We start from the raw sequence: 22,598 nt of genomic DNA on the forward strand, positions 1-22,598 counted from the left end.
GCAGGAGAATTACTTGAACCCAGGAGGCGGAGGTTGCAGTGAGCCGAGATCGTACCACTGCACTCCGGCCTGGGCGACAGAGTGAGACTCCATCTCAAAACCAAAACCAAAACCAAAACCAAAAAATAGCAGCACGTTAACACTCACAAATGAATATGTACATGCTAAGAAGCTGAGTGTAACAGGAGATTAACAGAGGGTGAGTAGCAGGATGGTGTCTGGGAAGGGATGTTAATACAGCGAAGGTGTGTTGGCACTAATTGCTCCCAGGTAAGGAAGGCAGGTCCAGCTCCTGGTGCAGGTGGCTCCAGGTCTATCCAGCATAGAGGGGCCGGTGGGTTAGGACACCTTGGTGATCAGGACATTCTCGCGGTCAGGACACCTTGGTGACGCCGTTCCCCGCTGACAGCGCTCTCCCCACCCTGATGAGGTCCTTTCCACTCCTCTGGTTGCTAGGGCACAGGGGACTCAAGGGCAGCTCTGCAGGCCAGTTGGATGGTGGCGGGGAGTGCAGCGAGGAAGGAAAGTGAGGCTCTGTCCCCGTCCTCCAGCCCACTTCCCACCTGTCTCATCAGCAGTGTCCGTGAGATGCTTGGCAGTACCCTAGGCCCTCCTTTCTTCTGGGTCTCAGCACCCCCCTGCGCCCTCCTGCTTCTTGTCTTCATTGGCCTCCATGGCCCAGGCTATCCCTGTCCCTAGTGCCAGTCACCTGGGAGTACAAGGGGCCCAGCTGGCCTCTTCAAAGTGCTGCTGGGGAGGCGGGCGATGCGGCTGCGGCCACGGGAGACTGAGGAACTGAGGGAGGAAATGAGGGAAGGTGGACGGTTACGGCCCTGTCTCTGGACTATGTGTGTGCATTGAGTGGGGCATGTAAATACTCAACACTAAGCTCTGAGAGCAAAGGATGCTGGGCGCCGGCAGGAGCTTCCAGAGCCGGATCTAAGGGCGGGAGAGGCAGTGTCTAGGGTTGGGGATATGAGAGGGAAGTAGCGGAGAGGATGGAGAGTCCCTTTGCTGGATTAATAGTGTGCAGCACCTCCCTCACGGACCAATGGGTGCTGAGCGCCTCCCTCGTGGATCAGCTCTGGGTGATCCTGGGATAGCAAGGGCCAAGGAAACCTCAGGTGGAGAACTAGATGCGCACCCTGCTCACAGGACCTCAGCTGCTTGCTCGGGGGGTCCAGAGACAGAGACACTGGGGGCCCAGAGTCGGCCCAGGTGTCTGCTGCCCTGCTGAGAGCGAGCTCCTTCTCCCAGACAACCAACCCCTCCAAAATCTCACCTCGCAATGCGCTTCTTCTGGCAGGCAGAGGTCCCAGGGAGGGAAGATGTTGGCTTGGGACCCTTCATGGTGAATAGGGGCATGGATCCCCTAGGGAGGGAGAGAGGGGAAGGAGGCCGATCAGCAGGGAACCAGAAGCAGGGCCAGCCGCTTCCTCCCTCCAGCCCCCAGCTCAGGCATGGGGGAGGGTGGTTGGACAAGATGACCTCTGAGGTTTCTTCTACAAAGAGGTGGATTCCTCTCCCTGCCTCACTCTGCCTGGCTGACAGCTGAGTGACAGGCCTGCTCTGGGAGGACATCCAGATGTCAGTTTCTGGTGCACCCAGGGAACTGGAGTTCAAACAGTTTCACCCTTCCACCTGCCTGGCTCTGCGCTTGTTACCAAGAGCTGCTTCTTGGGCTGTGGAAGGGGGCAGGGCACAGATAGGCAGAGCCTGCCAGCTTCTGCACCACAGGTGCAGGTCAGTCTGCCACTGGTTCTTGGCCTTGGACTGTCCTGAGCGGGCTGCTGTTCCCCTTCCCTGCCATGTGTGTGGAAAGGGGGAGTGAGAGCTTCATCTTCTCACTGGAAAATACTGAACTGAGTTTTCTAAGGACCCCCTTTCCTGTTCCAGATGCTGGGCCAGAGGCCAAAATCTGGAGTAGAAGTGGCAGAAAGAGGTATTTCCTAGTGGAACATAGAATGCAGCCCAGGTCAAAGAGCCCGAGTAAAGACAGGAACAGTAGTGTTGGGCTCCCCTAGTACATTCCTGTTCCCTGCTGACTCTTTCCAAGTTGGGGTCCCATTAGCTACGCATGAGCATGCTACAAACCAGCACAGAGTGGGTGGCTTTGCAGCATGGACAGACCAGGCAGGCGCCCCGAGGGAAGTGACGCCTCCTTGGCAGCTGTATAGCTGTATAGGCGCTCCTGGGCCTGGGGAGCAAAGCGGATCACAACCAAAGGGGAACAGATAGGAACTGTCCCAGCTCCACGAGTCAGGCTGTCCTCCATATTTCTCAGCAGCACCAAGAAGTCCCTTGCTGACCAGTGACCCCGACGGAAGGGGTGGAGCGAGACTGGGAGACCCACCTGGGGATGAAGGGCTGGTCTAGCCTGCTCAGCTCCTGGGGGATTTTGTCCCAGCCAATGCATTCATGGAAACTGGGCTTTGAGGGAGGCTCCTCGGAGAGATCGAAGGTGGCGTTGAGGTCTCGAGTGGGCAGGGCCAGCGGGGTGGAGCAGTTCTGCATGGCGGAAGGGCCTAGGGGCACCCGGCTTTTGATGACTGTGGTTGGGCAAAAGTGAGGGGAATGGCAGGGGGAGGAGGCCCTTTCTCCTTTGGGGGTGCTGGGCCCCTGTAAAGGTTGGGCGTCAGGCAGAGACCCTCTCCTCAGGCAGGGCAGGAAGGACTGGCGCTGGCGCTTGGTGCCCCGCTTTGGGGCCATAGGACTGTCTGGCTCCAAGGGGCTTGGTCTCCTCCTCTTCTTCTTCTCCATGGGCCATCGGGATTCCTGGGCTGGTGTGTAGTTAGGTCCAGATGGGATCCCCAGCATGTGCAGGGGGCCACTCAGTCGCCTCGCCATGGTCCGGGTCACAGGGCCAGTGTATCCTGGAGGCTCTGGGTGGAGAGGAGACTGCACAGGGACTGCACAGAAGGAAGGAGAATTTGTAGAACTTGGGGAGCCAGACACTGGAGACATGAAGGAGCCCATAACCCCTCAGGTCTCCTGGGGCCACTCTGTGTGCAGAAGTCTAGGATCCCAGGGGCCCAGCCTCCTACAGCAGCAAAACCCAGTAACTGAGGCCCCTGGACACCCCTCAGCCCCAGTGGGGCCTTGAAGACAGCACCCATAGGCAGGGAGAGCAGGATGAGACTCACTTGACTCTGAACACAGCTCCTGAGTCAGAGGTGCCCCCCTGGCCAGGCCAGAAGTGCTAGAGGCCTCTGCCCCAGGCTCAGTTTTTTCCTCTTGCACCAGCTGCTGTAGGGTCTCAAACTCCGTGATCATGTCGGGGGTCAGGAGGTTGGCTGCTTGGAGCAGGGAGTACTGCCGCTGGGCCAGGCACAGCACCTTAAGGGCCAACCTGGAACAGAAGAAAGGGGATTCCCAGCCCTGCTCAGACCCCGCCTGACCAGGAGCCTCTATGCCATGCACCTGTCCTCATCACTCCAGCTGTGGCTGAGGAGCCTGAACTGGTCCCCTGGTTCCCTCCTGCCTCGCTCCAGATGGGCTGGCCAGGCTCACCACCCTCCCAGCCTGCTCTGCTCCTGCTCCTGCTCTGCTATACTTTTGCTGAAGGCCAAGGCTGGCCAGGATGGCCACAGGTAATGGTGGGAGGTGTCGCCCACTAAACACGTCCCATGACAAAGACAGTGATCTGAGAAATAAGGAAAGGGCACTGGATGGCCCTGGACTCAGAAGGTCTGAGTCTCCTCTTGGCTCTGCCACTTACTAGTGCTGCAATCATGAGTTCATCTACCCTAAGGGCAGTGCAAGGGAGCAGTTAAGAGCCCAGCTCAAGTTAGACTGCCAGTTTCCTGCTCACATCCTGGCTCCAATACCTCCCAGGTTTGTGATCTTGGATGCACTGGTTAACCTCAGTCTCCACAACCTGAGAATGGGGATAACAAATGCACCCACCTCATAGGGTTATTGGAAAGACTGAATGAGTTACTTTACAGACAAAATGTTTAAAGAATACCTGGCATGTAATAAGCACTGTAGGTCTAGCTAACTATTGTTTCCTGTAAAATGGAAATAATACCATCTTGCTGGTTAGGATAAGAGGAGATTATGTAAGATAGGGTATGTTCATCGTGATTCTAAGAAAACCCTCAAAAATACATTCAGTCCATGCTTTCTATTTAATGATTGGGATCCTGAAAAAGTATGTGTGAATCAAGGTGTATTTCACAGGCACTGGGGGGCTATTTAAAGGAAATGACGAGGGTAATGAGATTATTGAGGTTGTAAATTTAGATTCTAATAAAGCATATTTTCTTTCTGTAAGGCACACCTATGATAAAAGAATAAACACAATTATCTCAGTGGGAATTATCCATGGAAAATGATTTATCCTCAGGTAGTTCTACCAGCCTGGACATCTCTGAAGCCCCCTCCACTGCCCTCAGTCAGGGTGTGCTCAGGGAACACAAACTCATTTTATAATGCAGCCTCGAGGCCTTTTTGAAAAAAGGCAGGATATAAATTAAAATGGACACAGTGGAAACTCATTCTATATCTGCACGAGCCACACATTACAAGGAAGATTAGACAATTGTGAAGCGTGGGCGTTTGGGGGAAATATCCAGGCTCTGGCCCCGTCCCTCTTGCTATGTGAGCCTGAACAAAGGCTCCAGTGCCCCATCTGATAAATGGGGAGCTGGTCTAAATCAGGGGTTTTCAAATTAGGTTTCAAAAACCCATTAGACAGAGTAACTCTGTTTTGACTGTTCTATGCATTAGATTTCATTGTAGCAAAAAACAATAAAAAAAAAAAATCTGAAAAACCACTGAATTGGAAAATCTAAGATCTACTCAGTGCTCTAGTGATCCAAGATTCTAAATTCTAAAATCAAAGGGAAATATTTTCAATGATCTGGTGTTAGGACGTTTCCAGCATGGAGATTTGTTACATTTTATTAGTACTTCATCCCCGAGAAGTAGGGAGACTGGGGACTATGATCCGCAAGTCAAGGCCAAGGTTGAAGCAATCTGTTGGAGACCACAAAGCCAGGGCAGAAATAAGGACCCTGGTGTCCTCTCTCCTCATAACAGGGGATCCCTAGCAGATGGGCCCTGGGTCATTGGTAGGAGCTCATGGTTGTTCCCTGGGAGATGAGGGGGACGTCCCAGCAGTGCATCATTTCCTCTCCAGGGCCCCGGGCAGGACCTGATAGCAGGAGACAGATAATGAGCTGCCGATTATTCAGACTGCAGCATTTTTGCTGAGTCGGGAACAGACACTCCCCAACAAGAAATAAAATTAAACAGGCCCTTCTGTCCAGAAGCTTTAAATACACTGCCTAGCGTGAAGCGTGCTGGGGAGGGAAGAGCGGGATGGCAGTAACAGAGCTAAGTGGCAGGGGATTTAGGAACTAGGGGCCAAGGAGAAAAATATTAGCAGCATCTTTCTATGAAGCATAGAAAGAATGGTCCAAAATCCATTTTTCTTTGGCTTTGAGTAGTGGTTGATATTTACTTCTGAGAATAAATAGCCACAGTCAATCCGTTGATGAAGACACGCGATAAACACTGACTCAGGAAGGCTGTCCTTTCCCCAGCCTGATGTTCAGCTTCCCTTGGCTGCCCCCTCCTCGCTGTAGATGGGCAGCCTGGCCTCAGACTGAAAAGCAAAGCGCAAGTCCCAGCTGCCCTGCTCTGACCCAGGGCCTGCTGGCTGCCTGGATGGACTCTGGCGTTTTGCTTCCCTCTCCTGCTGGGCAGCCAGCTATGTAGAGGAATACGTAGAGGTGATAAGCTAATTGAGTAGGTGATGATAACACCAAAGAGGTGAAACCCAGTAAAGGACAGTGCTGATGAAGAGACAGAGCTTTTGTGATGTGCTTAACACCAATTCCCACCCCCAGGGAGGCTGAACCCGTCACCTCCCACCTGGATTCCAGAATACAGCAAGAAGATACCTACTGTTTAGAACGATCCCGTTCCAGTTCCTGTGCTGAGAGGTGGCCCACAACTGGGTTGGGCTGCAGGGTCAGGCCAGGGGACTCTGGCAGTGCATGTGTGGGGTTCTGCTCTGGCATCTGTGTTGGAACCTAAAGAGGAAGGAGAAGGCACAAGTAGAGGGGCCAGGATGGCCTACCCACCTTTATAAACAGTTTCTAAAATCCTTCCCTCCTACAAGAGTGGAAATGACAGCTCCTAGAATGACCAGGTCTTGGTCACTTCCAAACACACAACGATCTGATGGATCATTTCTTTTTCCTGCCCAGAATCTGAAATCCTCCTAATGATGAAAGTGCAAGACATCCACATAGAGAGACGGGACTGAAGGGACTCTGAGTCAGGGAGAGGCATTTTTTCCAATATCCCACCAGCTCCAAGCCCTTCCGTTACCCAGGCCTCACACCCCCAAGTCCTACCTCCTCAGCTGGGCCTTCACCCTGGTCCTTTGGGGACTGCTCCTGGTCTGAAGAGTTCCCTTCCATGGCCCTCTCCACCTGGGCCTCTGTCCCCAGACTCTCCTCTTGAAGGGCTCTAGGCCCTGCAGGGAGCTCTGGGGTGCAGGGCTGGCTGGGAGGGTGGGGTGGCAAGGGGGAGCTGGGAAGGCTAAGAGGGAAAGGAGGGTTTGAGGGGCAGGATGTGGGCCAGGTGGGAGAGCAGGGAACGGGTGGGATCTCTGTGGCACCCAGGTCATATAGAGTCCATAAGGGACAGACGCTTAGGTGACAAATGGGCAGTAGCTGAGGGTAGGAGGGGTCAGGGATTTTCTGGTTTGCGAACACCCCTAAGTTCACCTTCTCTCAAATAGTAGGCCCTGCTCTTATGGGCTGGGGTGCCATTTACTCACTGGACACAGCACTGGGTGCGAACCCTTAACCCTAGGGATTGGAGCAGAAGCAAGGAGTCCTATTCTTCCAGAAACTGGAGAAGGGGGCCTGGCTCCCCATCCTGGCTGAGCTGCAGGGTGGGGGCGGGAATGGGCAGTGGAACTCACTGTTGTGGTGGTGGTCCTGACTTGGGGGATCTTGGGAGGTACTGTCTTGGGGGTTGGCCTCCCCCTTCATATACTTGGAGCTTCTTCCTCAGAGCGGCTACCTGGAACAGAAGCAGCCCAGCCCAGCCCCAGAGAACCCCGGCTAAGCACAGGAGGGGAGGGGCAGACAGAGCCCCGGTCACACCCTCAAGCTCCTGCCTCTGGCTCTGTGCCCCCAGGGCAGGCTCCTCACCTCAGCCTGGAGCTGTTGGCAGATGGTAGCATACTGGCTGATGTGACAGTCCAGGCTGGTCACGTTGCTCTTCAGCTGAGATGGGGAATAGGAGAGAGATTTACTTATTCATTCAAAGCAGCTTTTATCAGCTACCTCCGACAGCCAGGCACTGCGCTAGGTCTCACCCATGTCCCCATGACCCACCCTCGCAAGTGGGGAGACACAGCAGAGAAGGTCAGTATCGTGCCTAAGACCACAGCGAGGGGCAGAAGACCCCCGACTCCATGAATAAGACCTTCTTGCCAGGGTTAGGGTGTTCTTGCAGTGGTCCCAGGAGAGCCAGGGCTCCCTAGGGGAGGGAGGGAGGGAGATAGGGGTCAAGCAGATGTAGCAGAAAGCATGTATCAGTGTTTATGCTTTGCTGAAAATATGCTCCTGCTGCTAAAAACAAGTCTGAACTAGACCACTGGCCAATGAGAGGCCACCCTCCTGCTGTCTCCCTTGGTTTTGGAGACCATCTTGCCCCTCTTAGCTGGTGACTTCCCACCCAGGGATGAGGACTGTGTCGCTTCTATCACAAAGACTCTCTGAAGACAGAGGAACTTCTTTTTTTTTGAGACAGAGTCTAGCTCTGTTGCCCAGGCTGGAGTGCAGTGGCATTATCCCAGCTCATTGCAACCGTCACCTCTTAGGTTCAAACGATTCTTCTGCCTCAGCCTCTGGAGTAGCTGGGATTACAGGCGCCCACCACCATGCCCCGTAAATTTTTGTATTTTTAGTAGAGACGGGGGTTTCACTGTGCTGCCCAGGCTGGTCTCGAACCCCTGACCTCTGGTGATCTGCCCCCCCTCGGCCTCCCAAAGTGCTGGGATTACAGGAATGAGCCACCATGCCCAGGCCAGAGGAACTTCTTTCCTTTGCCTTGGGGACACTTGGCCCAGGGATCTGTGGGAGCTGCTTGGGTCCCACCCTTCCCTGCTCCCCGGCGGAAGCACGCACCGAGAGCCTGATCTCCTTGGCCCGGTCAGCATATTTGAGGGTGTTGTATGTGTCCTCGTAGGCCAGGCTGGAGGGGCTGATGGCAGCGATCATCACTGTGCGGCAGTTGCCCCCGAGGGAGTCTTTGAGCAGGCGGGTCAGTTTGCTGTCCCGGTAGGGCACATGGGTCTTGCGGCCCTGGGGGGTGCAGTGAGCAGGTGTGGGGTGAGGAGGCTGATGGCACTGACCCAGGATGGGGCCCTGTGGCCTTTGGCCCTGGGTTCAGGTGCTCAGTTGCTATCCTAGGGGGAACGCCAGCCTGCGCCGCTTTACCTTTGCGTCGGCCAAGGCGTTGAGGACGTTGATGAGAGCCAGCAGAGATCGGTTGATGTTGGCCCCCTCCCGCAGCCGCTCCCCCTTCGCATGGGTGCTGGATGCCCGCTCTGAGCCAGCTAGGTCAATCAGGCTCATCTTGGCCATCTGGACAGCCTGGGTCAGTCCTGGAACCCTGTCCTGCTGCTTCACAAAGATCTGAAGGGAGATGGCAGGGGTGAGGGGGAGCTAGGCATCAGGAGCCCTGGTTTCAGGCTCTGACCCATGACCTCACCTGGAAGATGGCATGGGAGCGGGAGGAAGTCGCGTTGGCATCAGTGGGGTGCTGTGTGCGGTTACGGTTCCCCCTGGTCAGCATCTCCAGCAGCTGCTCAGCTGAGGCTGGCTACAGAGGAGAGGCCCAGGAACGGGGCTGTGGGTTCCCCGACCAGGACTTTTCCCCTAACAGGAAGGGCTGCTCTTCAGAACCTACATCACCCCCTTGATACCACCACCACTGCCACCACCATCACAGAACCTAGGGCATCCCCAAACAGTTTTGTGAGGGAACCCCAAGGACCCATGGGGCCGATCGTCCTACCCAAGCCCAATCCCACACCTGGTGGAAAGAAAGTCCTTGCACCACCACCCCCTTGTCGGGGTCCTCGCGGATGGCAAGGGGCCCCTTGGGTTCCAGGAGGTCATGGATCTGCTCATTGTACACCTGAGAAAGGAAGAAAGGAAGAGGCCTGAGGGAGAGCGGCCCATCAGGAAACCTCTCCCTAGCGGCTGGACAGGGGAGCTGAGGCCGGGGTGTATCTGAGACACCCACAGGAGTGGTGCTTCCCAGGACTGTGTTATATGACCACAGCAGGGTGAACAGGCGGGTGTCTCCAGTGCAGCCTCTCACTGAGCTGTATCTATCTCCTTGAGGGGCCCCAGCTCTCCATTTCCTGCCACCCTGTCCCACACCAGCTCACTCCACCCCATGGGCTCACTTCCCCCCAGGTGGTTGTGAGAACGAGGCCCAGGGCAGGGGCAGCCGACCTCCTGGTAGCTGATGAGCACCTCGAAGCACTTCTCCTGCTGGCGGGCCTCCAGGCGCCTGTACAGTTCCACGGTGGTCAGGTACATGATGCCGGGGTCCCCCTCCCTTCCCAGCATGGTGTGTGTCTTCCCAGCCCCGGTAGCCCCGTAGGCAAACACTGCAGAGGACAGAGTAAGGAGGAGGACCCCAGTGCCTTGCCACCCAGCTCAGACCTTCCCTCGTCCCTCAAGCGCCTTTCCTTTGCCTCCTGTGTTCCCTGGTCCACTGCTCCCACTAATCGCACCCTCCATGTTCCCACTGCAGGGTTGGAGTTCTCTGTGTGTTTGTTCTGCTCCCCCATAGGCCAGTGGATTTGGGATGACCGGATCTCCACTATGGGTGTCGGCTATGCCTTCCTTCTGTAGGCGAGGCAGCTTTTGGTGTTGAAGGCCCACAGTTATCTCCGTCTTACCATTTACCCTGGTTTATCGCCACACACTGTGGGTGTGATCTGTGAGTGGTGTCTTCCCCCCTCTAGACTGTGAGCACCGAGTGGACAGGAGCTGTCCTGTCTGATTTGCTGGTGCAGCCCTGGGCCCAGTAGAGTGCCTCCCCCATAGACTGAATGAATGAATGGGGGTCCCACAGAGCATGATGGGACATTGTACAAAACTCCTTAGTAAATCGTGCCCAGCCTGGGGGAGGCGGGCACATGCCAGAAGACACATGAAACCCTTCCCTTAGGAGGAGGCAGGGAGGCCAGGCCACTGCCAGTCAGGGCTGAGGTTCTCACCTGAGCAGTTGTAGCCCTGAAGGAAGCTGTCCAGGATGCTGTGCGTGGTGTGCTGGAACACGTCCTGTTGGGTGGCTGCCTCGCCAAAGATCCGGTCAAAGACAAACGTCAGGTCTTTGCCCTTCTTCTTGGGGCCATCATGGGTGCCGCCCCACTTCAGGCTAGGGAGCCCTCCATCGGGCTCCTCAGGGTTAAACACCAGCACCCGCTCGTCCACCACCTGAACCACTGGCCGCCGCTGACCGTCCAGCTCCCGAGGGGTGGGGGGCCGCACCCGCACCACCACTTGCAGCGTGCTGTCCTCCACTGCCATCACCGTGGTGACACCTGGCCGAGACATGGTGGAGCTGAGGACCAATCCCACCCCAGGCCTGACCAGGTGCCCCCTCAGCACTCCAAGGCCCCCTCCACCCACTCCCAATGACTGGTCTCTGTTTTATGCCTCAAGAGAGTAAAAATATTGGTGCCGAAACCAATTATATCTCTTTCGCACTTGAAATACCATTTGTCATACTCAAATGACTATATATATATATTTTTTTGAGACGGACTCTTGCTCTGTCGCCCAGGCTGGAGTGCAATGGCGTGATCTCGGCTCACTGCAACCTCCGCCTCCCAGGTTCAAGCGATTCCCCTGCCTTAGCCTCCTGAGTAGCTGAGATTACAGGCACGTGCCACCATGCCCAGCTAATTTTTTGTGTGTATTTTTAGTAGAGATGGGGTTTCACCATGTTGGTCAGGCTGGTCTCGAAATCCTGACCTTGTGATCCACTCACCCCGGCCTCCTAAAGTGTTGGGATTATAGGCGTGAGCCACCACACCAGGCCTCAAATGACTATATTGTTGGAGGCCTCTTACTGGGCTTTCTACTATGTTCCATGAATCCATTTGTCTATTCTTTTTTTTTTTCCCTTACTTTTCATAACCCTCATGTAGCTCTGTCTATCCTTGGGCACAACAGTGCCACACTGTTTCCATGATATTACTTTACAGTATGCTTTCCAGCTAGTAAGGCGAGAACCTCTTCATTACTCTTTCTTTTCTATAGCTTTCTCGGCTATTTTCAGGCATTTATTATGCTACTTGATTTTAAGAAAATTTTATCAAGTCTACCCCCAACTTGGAGCCCTCTCCTCCCTCAAAAACCCTATTGGGACTACAGTTTGAACTGTATTACATTTACATATTTATTATACTGAGCCTTTTATTTTTTTACTTTACATAAGCCTTTAGCAGCCAAGTGTATTAAACGCTTTCAGGCAAGATTGTGGCTACTGCCTTTCTTTTTGTTCAGATATTTTTTATGTCCCTCAATAAGATTTTATAGTTTTCTATCTCTTCAGTTAGTTCTGTAATTGTCCTTTTAATATATTTCTCAGGTGTTTTATGTACTTAATTGCTCCTGTGGATGGAACACTTTTCCCCATTTACATTTCCAGCTGATAATTACTAGTATGGAGGAACACAACTAATTTTATATATTCACACTATATCTACCACCCCCAAACTCTCTTATTAATTTCATTTATTTTTGTTAGAACTTACTGAGTTTTCCAAGTATACAATTATGTATCAGAAGAGGAAAAAGTTTTTACCTTTTCTTCTCTATATTCATACCCAATATTTCATTTCTTGTCTATTGCAGTCTCTAGAATTTCTAAAACAATGTTGAATAATTATGATAATGTGCATTCCTGTTTTGCTTCTGATTCTAAAGGAAATGGCTTTAGCGTTTCCCTATTTAGACATTAGTTTTATACAAGTAGTCTTTATCACATTAGGAATTTCTTCTATTTTTGTTTTACTTGGGGTTATTATTAGGAAAGTCTAGAATTTTATCAATGCTCTTTTAGTATTTCCATACACACACACACACACACACACACACACATATATATGTATTTTTTTTTTTTTTTGAGACGGAGTTTCACTCTTTGTTGCCCAGGCCGGAGTGCAGTGGCATGATCTCAGCTCACTGCAACCTCCGCCTCCCAGGTTCAAGCAATTCTCCTGCCTCAGCTTCCCCAATAGCTGGGATTACAGGGGCCCGCCAGCAGGCCTGGCTAATTTTTGTGTTTTTAGTAGAGATGGTGTTTTGCCACGTTGGCCAGGCTGGTCTCGAACTCCTAACCTCAGGTGATCTGCCCACCTTGGTCTCCCAAAGTGCTAGGATGACAGGCGTGAGCCACCTCACCCGGCCATCCCAATATGTTTATGTGTTTTTTTCTCCCTTATTTTGTTGCTATGTTAATTTATTAGATATTATTCCTGGTATCAAACCAACCATGCATTCCTGGAAAAAATCCTACCCCGGCCATAGTGAAGTTTTTAACACTTAAATGGTCAAACATGTCAATCTTTTATTTTATAGCTTTTATGCCATACTTAAGAAGACATTTCTTCTACAAGGTAATAAACCCTCTTCTTATATTTCTGTCTAATACTTTTTCTTTCTCATATTGAGGTCGTCATGGAGATGGAATTTTTTGTGTGTGTGAACTATGTGAGGAGGTTTCTAAATATATTTTCTTTCTAATTGGTAAGCAATTATCCTCAAGGTCATTTATTGAATAGTGCATTCTTCCTCCACCAATTTGAAATGCCAAATTTAACATAACTAAAGTCTCATAGAAACATGAATTTGTAGCTGGGTGTGGTAGCTCACACCTGTAATCCTAGAACTTTGGGAGGCCAAGGTGGGCAGATCACCTGAGGTTGGAAGTTCGAGACTGGCTTGACCAACATGAAGGAACCCCCTCTCTACAAAAAATACAAAATTAGCTGGGTGTGGTGGCACATACCTGTAGTCCCAGCTACTCAGGAGGCTGAGGCAGGAGAATCGCTTGAACCTGGGAGGTGGAGGTTGTGGTAAGCTGAGATCATGCCACTGCACTCCAGCCTGGGCAACAAGAGTGAAACTCCATTTCAAAAAAAAAAAAAAAAAAAAGGAACATGAGTTTGTGCCAGGTGCGGTGGCTCATGCCTGTAATCCTAGCACTTTGGGAGGTCACGCCTGTAATCCTAGCACTTTGGGAGGCTGAGGCTGGCAGATCACTTGAGGTCAGGAGTTTGAGACCAGCCTGGCCAATGTGGTGAAACTCCGTCTCTACTAAAAATACAAAAATTAGTCGGGCATGGTGGCAGGCGCCTGTAATCCCAGCTACTCAGGAGGCCGAGGTAGGAGAACCACTTGAATTTGGGAGGCAGAGGTTGCAGTGAGCTGAGATCGCGCCATTGTAATCTAGCTTGGGTGACAGAGACAGACTCCATCTCAAAAAAAGAGAAAGAAACATGAATTTGTTTCTGGACTTTCTCTTCTGTTTCGTTATGTCCATTCCTTTTCCAGTACCTCACTCTTGTAATTACTGTGGTTTTATCATATATCACCTCATTGCTCTTTTTCTTGGCTATTTTTAGGCATCTTGTCTTACATATGGTTTTAGAATCAGCTTATGAACTTCTATGAAAAATCCTTCTAAGATTTTAATTTAGATTATTTTGAACTTATAGATTAATATGAGGAAAATTGGCATCTTTACAATATCAAGTGTTCCCACCTAGGAACCGATATCTCTTTCCATTTATTCACACCTTTACAGTCTTTAGTAAAATTTTATAATTTTCCTCACATGGGTATTATATATTTCCTGATAGGCTTATTACCAGTTATTACATGATCTTTGCTATATTATGTATAGAATCCTTGTTTTATTTTTATTTTTTTTGAGACTGAGTCTCGCTATCACCCAGGCTGGAGTGCAGTGGCACCATCTCGGCTCACTGCAACCTCCACCTCCCAGGTTCTCTTGCCTCAACCTTCTGAGCAGCTGGGACTACGGGTGTGCACCACCACGCCCAGCTAATTTTTGTATTTTTAGTAGAGGTGGGGGCTCCAACTCCTGACCTCAAGTGATCCATCCGCCTTGGCCTCCCAAAGTGCTGGGATTACAGGCGTGAGCCACTGCACCCACCCACTCCTTTTAAAATTACATTTTCAAACTCCTTTCTTCCAGAAGATAGGAAAGCTACTGATTTCTGCATGCAGATCTTGTATCTGGCCACATTGCTCAACTCCCTTATTGGTTCTAATAGATTGTCATTGATTCTCTTAAGTCTTTCAATTAAATGATGATATCGTTTGCAAATAATGACAGTTACTTTCTATTTTTAGCTCTTCTATTTCTTTTTTTTTTTTTTTTTTTTTTTGAGACGGAGTCTTGCTCTGTCGCCTGGGCTGGAGTGCAGTGACCGGATCTCAGCTCACTGCAAGCTCTGCCTCCCGGGTTTATGCCATTCTCCTGCCTCAGCCTCCCGAGTAGCTGGGACTACAGGCACCCGCCACCTCGCCTGGCTAGTTTTTTGTATTTTTTTGTAGAGATGGGGTTTCACCGGGTTAGCCAGGATGGTCTCGATCTCCTGACCTCGTGATCTGCCCGTCTCGGCCTCCCAAAGTGCTGGGATTACAGGCTTGAGCCACCGCGCCCAGCCAGCTCTTCTATATTTAGTTCCCCACCTCCACTGCCCATTAGGAAGGTAGGAATGGGTGTTGAATTTTATAAAATGCTTTTTGGCACTTGCTGAAGTGATCACACATATTTCTTCTTTAATCTATTAATGTAGAGTGTGACTCAACAGATTTCCTAATGTTGACTGGGTAATAATTCCAAACACATATTTACTCATATCTTATATCTTACTTATATCTCCCCCAGACTCTCTCCTTGGTTTTTCATTTCTCTTTCGAAACAGTGTACCAAGGGTAGGGATGGAATTCTTGGAATGCAGCGTACCAAGGGAAGGGATGGAATTTTGGAATGCATCCTGGAAAAGTTCAGCCCAACTCCAGGGATATATTGACAAGAGGTGAGGAACGGGCTGTTCCTGGGCATTCTGAATAGATGCATGCCTTCCAGGTAAAGACTAGCTTCCACTGGTGGGTCGCAAATACCAAGGTCATTCAGCAAAGAAAAGTGGGGTTTCTACCTGACACTTTAGCAAATAGCTAAGGTTTTCCTTGGGGAATGAGACAGAACTGAGCTGATTTGAAATTCCTGTTCCCTGACCCCTAAACTTCTTAACTTCTTCCCCATATAAAATAAGAGAAAGATATCAACCAACCATAATCCTTTTACATGTATGTAATTCTATTCCTGTCCCAGCAATCAGATTGCCATAGTAAGCATATTAGCTAAGTGCTCACTGTGTCAGGAACTGTTCAAAGCACCTTATACATATCTCCTTTTATCCCCATTGCAATCTCACAAGATGGATACTATTATTATACTCATTTTTCAATGAAGAAATTGAGACAAAGAGGGTTAAGCAGTTTGCCTAAGGTCTCAATGCTAGTGAGTGATGGAGCCCGATTCCAACCCAGGCAGTCTGACTACACACCGGGCCATACTGCCTTATAGTGATATTACATATTATGCTACAATGATCACATTGTTGTAATAGTCCCTTATGTTTGTATAATAATTATAATCCCTTTTATGGAATTAGCATTCTGTATTCTATAAACACTTTCAAATAGATGGACTGTACCTAATTTTCTTTTTCTTTCTTTTTATTTTATTATTTTTGAGACAGAGTCTTGCTCTGTCGCCCAGACTGGAGTGCAATGGCGTGATCTCAGCTCACTGCAAAACCTTTGCCTCCCGGGTTCAAGCAATTCTCCTGCCTCAGCCTCCCGAGTAGCTGGGATTACAGGCGCCTACCAGCACAGCCAGGTAATTTTTGGATTTTTAGTAGAGACGAGGTTTCACCATGTTGGCCAGCTGATCTCGAACTCCTGACCTCAGGTGATTCGCCTGCCTTGGCCTCCCAAAATGTTGGGATTACAGTCGTGAGCCACTGCGCCCGGCTGTACCTAATTTTCAACAGAGAGGGTTGCTGTCTCCTACTCTTGCAGACCTACCCCCAGGAAACCCCACTTTGGCACCCGGGGAAGTGAAAGCAGAGGATGCCTGGGTCCACATTTCCTGGCAGTCGCAGCTTCCCATGGGGAGGGCTTTAGCTGAGGAGGAGCCACAGAGCAGCCTAACATTCTAAGCAGGAAATTAAAAAGGGCACTGGCAAAGGAGTGCTCATAACCTTTACAGTTCTCTCCTCCCGCCTCCTGAGGGCCAGTGTGGCTGAGTCTGTTTGCCTAATGAGATGTTTTCCTTCTTGCTGAGATGGTGCTGGGGGCATGGGCACAAAGTGTGGATGACACTTGGCATAGCCGCTGCTAGGATGCCTGGGTCCTGGTCCCTGTTCAGCATCTGACCAAGGTGGAGGTCTTTCCACAAACCACACCAGGTCAATGTCGCGTCAGCTTCCCCCTTTGAGAACCAGAGAAAACAGCTACCGAGCTGCTCCCGCCCCAGGGGATGGGGAGATTAATGAGAGAACGTGTGTCAAGTTTGCTTTGATCCTTGGTTGGAAAGAGCAGTTCAGCCCAAAGTACAAGGGAGATGATTCTTTAATAAGATCTTCAGGATTCTCAGCCAGTCACAGTCACGTCCTGTTTCTAACCCAGGGCAGCTCATTAAAACCCAGAGGCTAGTGCTCTGCCAGGCTGGGGCTGGAAAACCAAGATTCTGTTGTTTTGGGGATGGCCTGCTCTGCCCACCCTAGTAGAGACAGGCCCAGTGAGCCCATGCTCCTCAGAAGTCCCTGGAGAAAAATTTCAGAGGACTTGAGGGAATCTCCCTGCAGACACTGGGAGCTGAAGAAGGTAGTAAGGGTGAGGGGGTAGGGGAAGAAGCCCAACCCCTGGATGCCCTAGTTTTACAGGTGATGCTGTAGCCCCCTTCATCTCTCCTTCACAATCCTCATGCACTTGTTTTTTTGTCCTTAAGCTCCAAGAGCAGGACCTTCTTCTGACATAGTCTGTGTACCCCAGGTGCCTGGGCACCCAGCCCAGCATGCAGCAGATGCTGAATTTGTCCTATGAATAAATAAGGGCCAGAGAAGAGCAGAGTCTGAATCCAAAAGTCTAAAAATAATTATTATTACAGCTAACATTTACTCAGTGCTTACTATGAATTAGACACTATGCTAAGTGCTTTACAAATGGTGTTTAACTTTCATAACAATTGTTACATCCCTACCCTACAAAAGGAACAGGAGGCACAGGAACTTGTCTCCCAAACGTGAAGTAGCAAGGCTAGAACTTGACCTCTGCCACCGGGGACACTACCCCATCCTTAGGCTGTTCTGCCCTGCAATTGGGCTTGGGCAGCTTCCATCTCCTCCTCACCTTGGTACCCACAAAAGAACAGCACCCCCGGGCCACTGGTTCTTCCTACATGTGGTCATGCAGAGGAAGAAATTGTGTTCTTTTGTTTTTTTAAATAGATAATCATAAGGCTGTAATTGATGATAGTGTTGTGAGTTTCTTCCTAATCTTAATTTATTTTTATTTATTTTTCTTGTCTTACATTTTCGGTTAGGACCTCCAGCACAATATTGAATAAAAGCAGTAATAGTGAGTATCCTCATCCCTTTCCTGATTTTATGAAGAATGCTTCCACTATTTCACACTTTGTTTGTTTAAGGAAATTTGTCTCCATTTCTAGTTTACCTATATATATTTAAAAGTCATGAATGGATATTGAATTTTATTAAATTCAATTTTCTTTTTCTTTTCCTTTTTTATTATTTTAGACCGGGTCTCACATTGTTGCCCAGGCTGGAGTGCAGTGGTGGGATCACCGCTCACAGCAGCCTTGAACTCCTGGGCTTAAGCCATCTTCCCACTTTATCATATCACCTACCTCCCCAGTAGCTAGGACCACAGGTATGCCACCATCCCTGGCTAATTTTTAAATTTTTCGTAGAAATGATGTCTCACTATGCTGCCCAGGTAGATCTCCAACTCCTGAGCTCAAGCGATCCTCCCACCTCAGCCTCCCAAAGTGCTGGGAATATAGGAGTGAGCCACCACACCTGCTCCTATTGAATTGTATTTCTGTGCCTAATAGGATATGTTTGCTCTTTAAATCTTTAAATGTGTAAATTGTATTAATAGATTTTCCAATATTAAACCATTCTTTCATTCTTGGGATAAATTCAACTTTGTCATAATCTAGTTTTTAAATACATAATTGGTTTCTGATTGCTAATATTTTATTAAGATTTTTACAACTACATTAATGAAACAGATTGACTTGTAGTTTTTTTTTTTTTCTTTTTTGAAATGGAGTTTTGCTCTTGTTGCCCAGCAGGCTGGAGTGCAATGGCGTGGTCTCAGCTCACTGCAACCTCTGCCTCCCCGGTTCAAGCAATTCTTCTGTCTCAGTCTCCCTAGTAGCTGGGATTACAGGTGCCTGCCACCACGCCTGGCTATTTTTTGTATTTTTAGTAGAGATGGGGTTTCACCATGTTGGTCAGGCTGGTCTCAAACTCCTGACCTCAGGTGATCCACCCGCCTTGGCCTCCCAAAGTGCTGGGATTACAGGCATGAGCCACCGTGCCTGGCCTGACTTGTAATTTTCTTTGTGTCATTTTTGATCTCAACAATACACTCAACATGTTTTCTCTTTTTTATAGGGAGAGTTTGCATAAGGTAGAATCATCTTTTTTAATTGCCTGTAAGTTTCTGGTGGAATTTGGTATAGATTTTTCATGCCTATGTAGATACATTTTAAACTAACTCAATTTTTTCTATGGAAAATTGAATTCCTCAACGGAGTAGTCCTAGATCTAGTCAAAATTCCCATAACTTCTTGAGTCAGTTTTGGCAAGTTGTTTTTTCCTAGAAAATTTTCCAAAGGCATTGTCAAAAAGAATGTTTCATTGCGTTTCTCTCTCTTTTAATCTGTGTAACTGAAGTATGTACCTATTTTTGCTCCTAAGATCTTTTTTTGTGTGTTTTATTTCTTTGTTTCTCCATAAGTATTGCCAGAGGTTTTTTTTTTATTAGTCTTTTCTGGATACAGCTTTTGACTAAAATAATCCTCTATATTATATGATAAAACGCTATTTCATTGATTCTGCTATTTATTTATTTATTTATTTATTTATTTATTTATTTATCAAGACAGTGTCACTCTGATGCCTACAGTGGAGTGCAGTGGCACGATCATGGCTCACTGTAGCCTCGACCTCCTAAGGCTCAAAAGATCCTCCCACCTCAGCCTCCTGAGTAGCTGGGATCACAGGCACACGCCACCATACTCCCCTAATTTTAAATTTTTAAAAAGAGATGGGGTTTCACCATATTGCCCAGGCTGGTCTTGAACTCCTGGGCTCAAGCTGTCCACACACCTTGGCCTCCCAAAATGCTGGGATTACAGGGGTGAGCCACCACACCCAGTCTTATCTTCTTTTATATTCTACATATGTTCTCTACTGTTCTGTCTTATTAAAGTTTGGTATTTGCCTCATTAACTTTCAGTTTCTTAAACAAAATGTTCTAATATAAGCATTTAAGACTATAAATTGCCCTCTAAGTATCACTTTAACTGCGTCTCACAAGTTTTATAAATAGTATTTTTATAATTGTTCCATGCTAATTATCTTTTAATTACAATTATGATTCCCTATTTGACTGACTTAAGTGTATTTTTTAAAAATTTCAGGCCAGGCATGGTGGCTCACGCCTATAATCTTAGCACTTTGGGAGGCCAAGGTTGGTGGATCAGCTGATGTTAGGATTTTGAGACCAGCCTGGCCAACATGGTGAAACCCCGTCTCTACTAAAAATACAAAAAATTAGCCAGGCGTGGTGGCGGGTGCCTATAATGCCAGCTACTCCGGAGGCTGAGGCAGGAGAATTGCTTGAACTTGGGAGGTAGAGGTTGTAGTGAGCCAAAGTGGTGCCACTGCACTCTAGCCTGGGCAACAGGAGCGAAACTCTGTTTCAGGGGGAAAAAAAAAATCCAAACATGAGCTGGGCACAGTAGCTCATGCCTGTAATCCCAGGACTTTGGGAGGCTGAGGTAGGAGAATAGCTTGAGGTCAGGAGTTCAAGACCAGCTTGGGCAACATAGGGAGAACTGTCTCTACTTCCAAAAAAAAAAAAATTGTAAATGTGATATTTATAATTTAATTGCTTACGTAAAGAGATTATCTTTTATACAATATTCTGATAGTTGTTTAGATTTGTTTTGTGGCCAGGTATAAAAACAATTTATAAATTTATAAAATATGCTACATGTATACTTTTTTTTAACTTCTATTTTATTTTATTTTTTGCAACAGTATAAATGTATACTTTTTTTTTTTTTTTTTTTGAGACGGAGTCTCGCTCTGCCGCCCAGGCTGGAGTGCAATGGCTGGATCTCAGCTCACTGCAAGCTCCGCCTCCCGGGTCCACGCCATTCTCCTGCCTCAGCCTCCCGAGTAGTTGGGACTACAGGCGCCCGCCACCTCGCCCGGCTAATTTTTTGTATTTTTAGTAGAGACGGGGTTTCACCGTGTTAGCCAGGATGGTCTCGATCTCCTGACCTCGTGATCCGCCCGTCTCGGCCTCCCAAAGTGCTGGGATTACAGGCTTGAGCCACCGTGCCCGGCCAATGTATACTTTTTTTAAAAGGTATAAATGGAATTGGGTTAGATAATGTAAAGACCAACATCTTAAAATAACTCTCTAGGGGTGGGGAAATTCAACAATGAAATAGGCAGAGAATGACTGGATACCTTTGTACTTGTTGAAGCATGGGATGCAGTGATTGGGGAAGAAATAGAATAGGGAGAAGATTGGAGAAAGCAATATAACATTGAGATGTTCTCCTCTAAACCAGGCTTAACATCTCTGAGCCTCAGTTTTCCAACCTGTAAATTGTAAATAACATTAGTATATACCCCATATATTTGTGAAGACTAAATGAGTTCATTCAAACCTGGTAAGTGCTCAATAGATATTAGCATTACTGTTAAATTATATGACATATGGCATTTTCCCATGATGCTAGAGGAACCAATGTCTTCAATAAAATCCCTTAAGTTCTGTGGCACAGACCAGGCTTAATCTTTTCCATGTCACTTCAGTTCCTTAGAAGGTCAAAGCTAAGGGGAGATGCATCCTAGGAGCAGTAACAGAGGCCTGGTCTTCTGTCATATAAATGTTCTTTCACTTGTTCCTTCATTCAATCAAATATTTGGCCAGGCGCGGTGGCTCACATCTGTAATCCTAGCACTTTGGGAGGCCGAGGCAGGCGGATCACCTAAGGTCAGAAGTTCGATACCAGCCCAGCCAACCCTGTCTCTACTAAAAATACAAAAATTAGCTGAGTGTGGTGGTAGGCGCCTTTAATCCCAGCTACTCGGGAGGCTGAGGTAGGAGAATCGCTTGAACCCGGGAGGCGGAGGTTGCAGTGAGCCAAGATCGTCCCATTGCACTCCAACCTAAGAGACAGACAGAGAGACTCCAACTCCAAAAAAAAAAAAAAAAAAAAAAAAAAAATTTACTGCGTGCTACAGCCACTGGCACGTGCAGCTCTGCAATCGGTTCAGTAAAGATGGGTGGAGAGGGGCTTACTTACTCCACACTGACATGCAGGGAGTCCCAGGCCTTTAGTTCTAGTGTGCATAAGAGCCCAATTCTTCCTCACTTGCGAGCAGGAGGACCTTTCACGGGGCCGACTTATAGAAGGCCAGGCCCCAGTGGCAGATGTGCAGGCCCAGTCTAGGTCCAGCGTAGATAAGCAGAGGGGTCCCGACCACCCGTACGGGTGTGTAAGGAAGCGCCCCGCTTCCCGCCCAGTTTAAAGGGGTCCATGCAGGGCCTGCCGGGGCGGCGGCAAAGCTCAGTCTCCGCGCCGCACCTTGACATCCAGCACAAAAGAGGCCTGGCTCAGGCCACCGCCCGGAGCAGCTGGGTCTGCGCGTCTGAGACCTGAGAGCAGGCGTTCGCGGGGTCGGCTTCGCAGTGGGCCAGGGCTTACCTTTTGTCGGTTCTCCGCCGCTGGCGTCGCTGCTTGCTCGCGGGTCCCACTGCCACAACACAGACAGGAGTACCCACCCCAGGGGAGTGCGCCGCACACTCTCCCCTACCCGCGCCAACCTCCACCTGGCGCCTCGCGTTCAAATTAGCCGGGGCGGCAAGACCGTGCTTCCCATTGGTCAGCTACCGGATCGCTGATTGGCTGTTTCCTAAGTAACAAAGTGTTGCGCGAGCCGTTCACAGTGCGCTTGCGCACTTCCTCTTGCTGGCTGCTGGAGGTTCCTAGGCTGTCTCTCGGGGCTGGGCACACGAGAGTAGCCGGCAGAAGCCAACCCAGGGTTCTGTTACGTGGGGCCACAGTCTCTGTGGTCCCCGGGGCTAGGCTTAGCACCAGTTACAGCAACCAGACATCCAACAGGTGTTTAAACCTGTTTTTTCTGTAGGCTAAATTCATATCGG

At 49.2% G+C, this 22,598-nt stretch overlaps 1 protein-coding gene across 5 annotated transcripts; it reads right to left on the reverse strand.

The window, feature by feature from the left end:
- Positions 1-173: 173 nt before the first annotated feature.
- On the reverse strand, positions 174-22,286 carry KIF18B (kinesin family member 18B). Of its 5 annotated transcripts, none has more exons than XM_077972054.1 (16): positions 22,141-22,286; positions 10,268-10,594; positions 9,495-9,652; positions 9,067-9,171; positions 8,743-8,853; positions 8,469-8,666; positions 8,157-8,333; positions 7,176-7,250; positions 6,944-7,044; positions 6,369-6,519; positions 5,914-6,041; positions 3,144-3,349; positions 2,354-2,909; positions 1,283-1,372; positions 710-795; positions 174-480 (listed from the first exon to the last, which is right to left on the reverse strand). In XM_077972054.1, exons 2-16 carry the CDS (start codon positions 10,578-10,580, stop codon positions 374-376), a joined length of 2,562 nt encoding a protein of 853 aa, XP_077828180.1. In that variant the 5' UTR covers positions 10,581-10,594; positions 22,141-22,286; the 3' UTR covers positions 174-373. The 5 variants fall into 5 exon arrangements, with proteins under 5 accessions (XP_077828180.1, XP_014975385.3, XP_077828179.1 ...); XM_015119899.3 differs by having other exon boundaries at positions 6,369-6,555; positions 22,141-22,272; XM_077972053.1 differs by lacking the exon at positions 22,141-22,286 and adding an exon at positions 21,739-21,879.
- Between the last annotated feature and the right edge of the window lie 312 nt (positions 22,287-22,598).

The sequence above is a fragment of the Macaca mulatta genome, chromosome 16, assembly GCF_049350105.2.
Source record: "Macaca mulatta isolate MMU2019108-1 chromosome 16, T2T-MMU8v2.0, whole genome shotgun sequence".
In the NCBI taxonomy this organism is placed as follows: Eukaryota; Metazoa; Chordata; class Mammalia; order Primates; family Cercopithecidae; genus Macaca; species Macaca mulatta.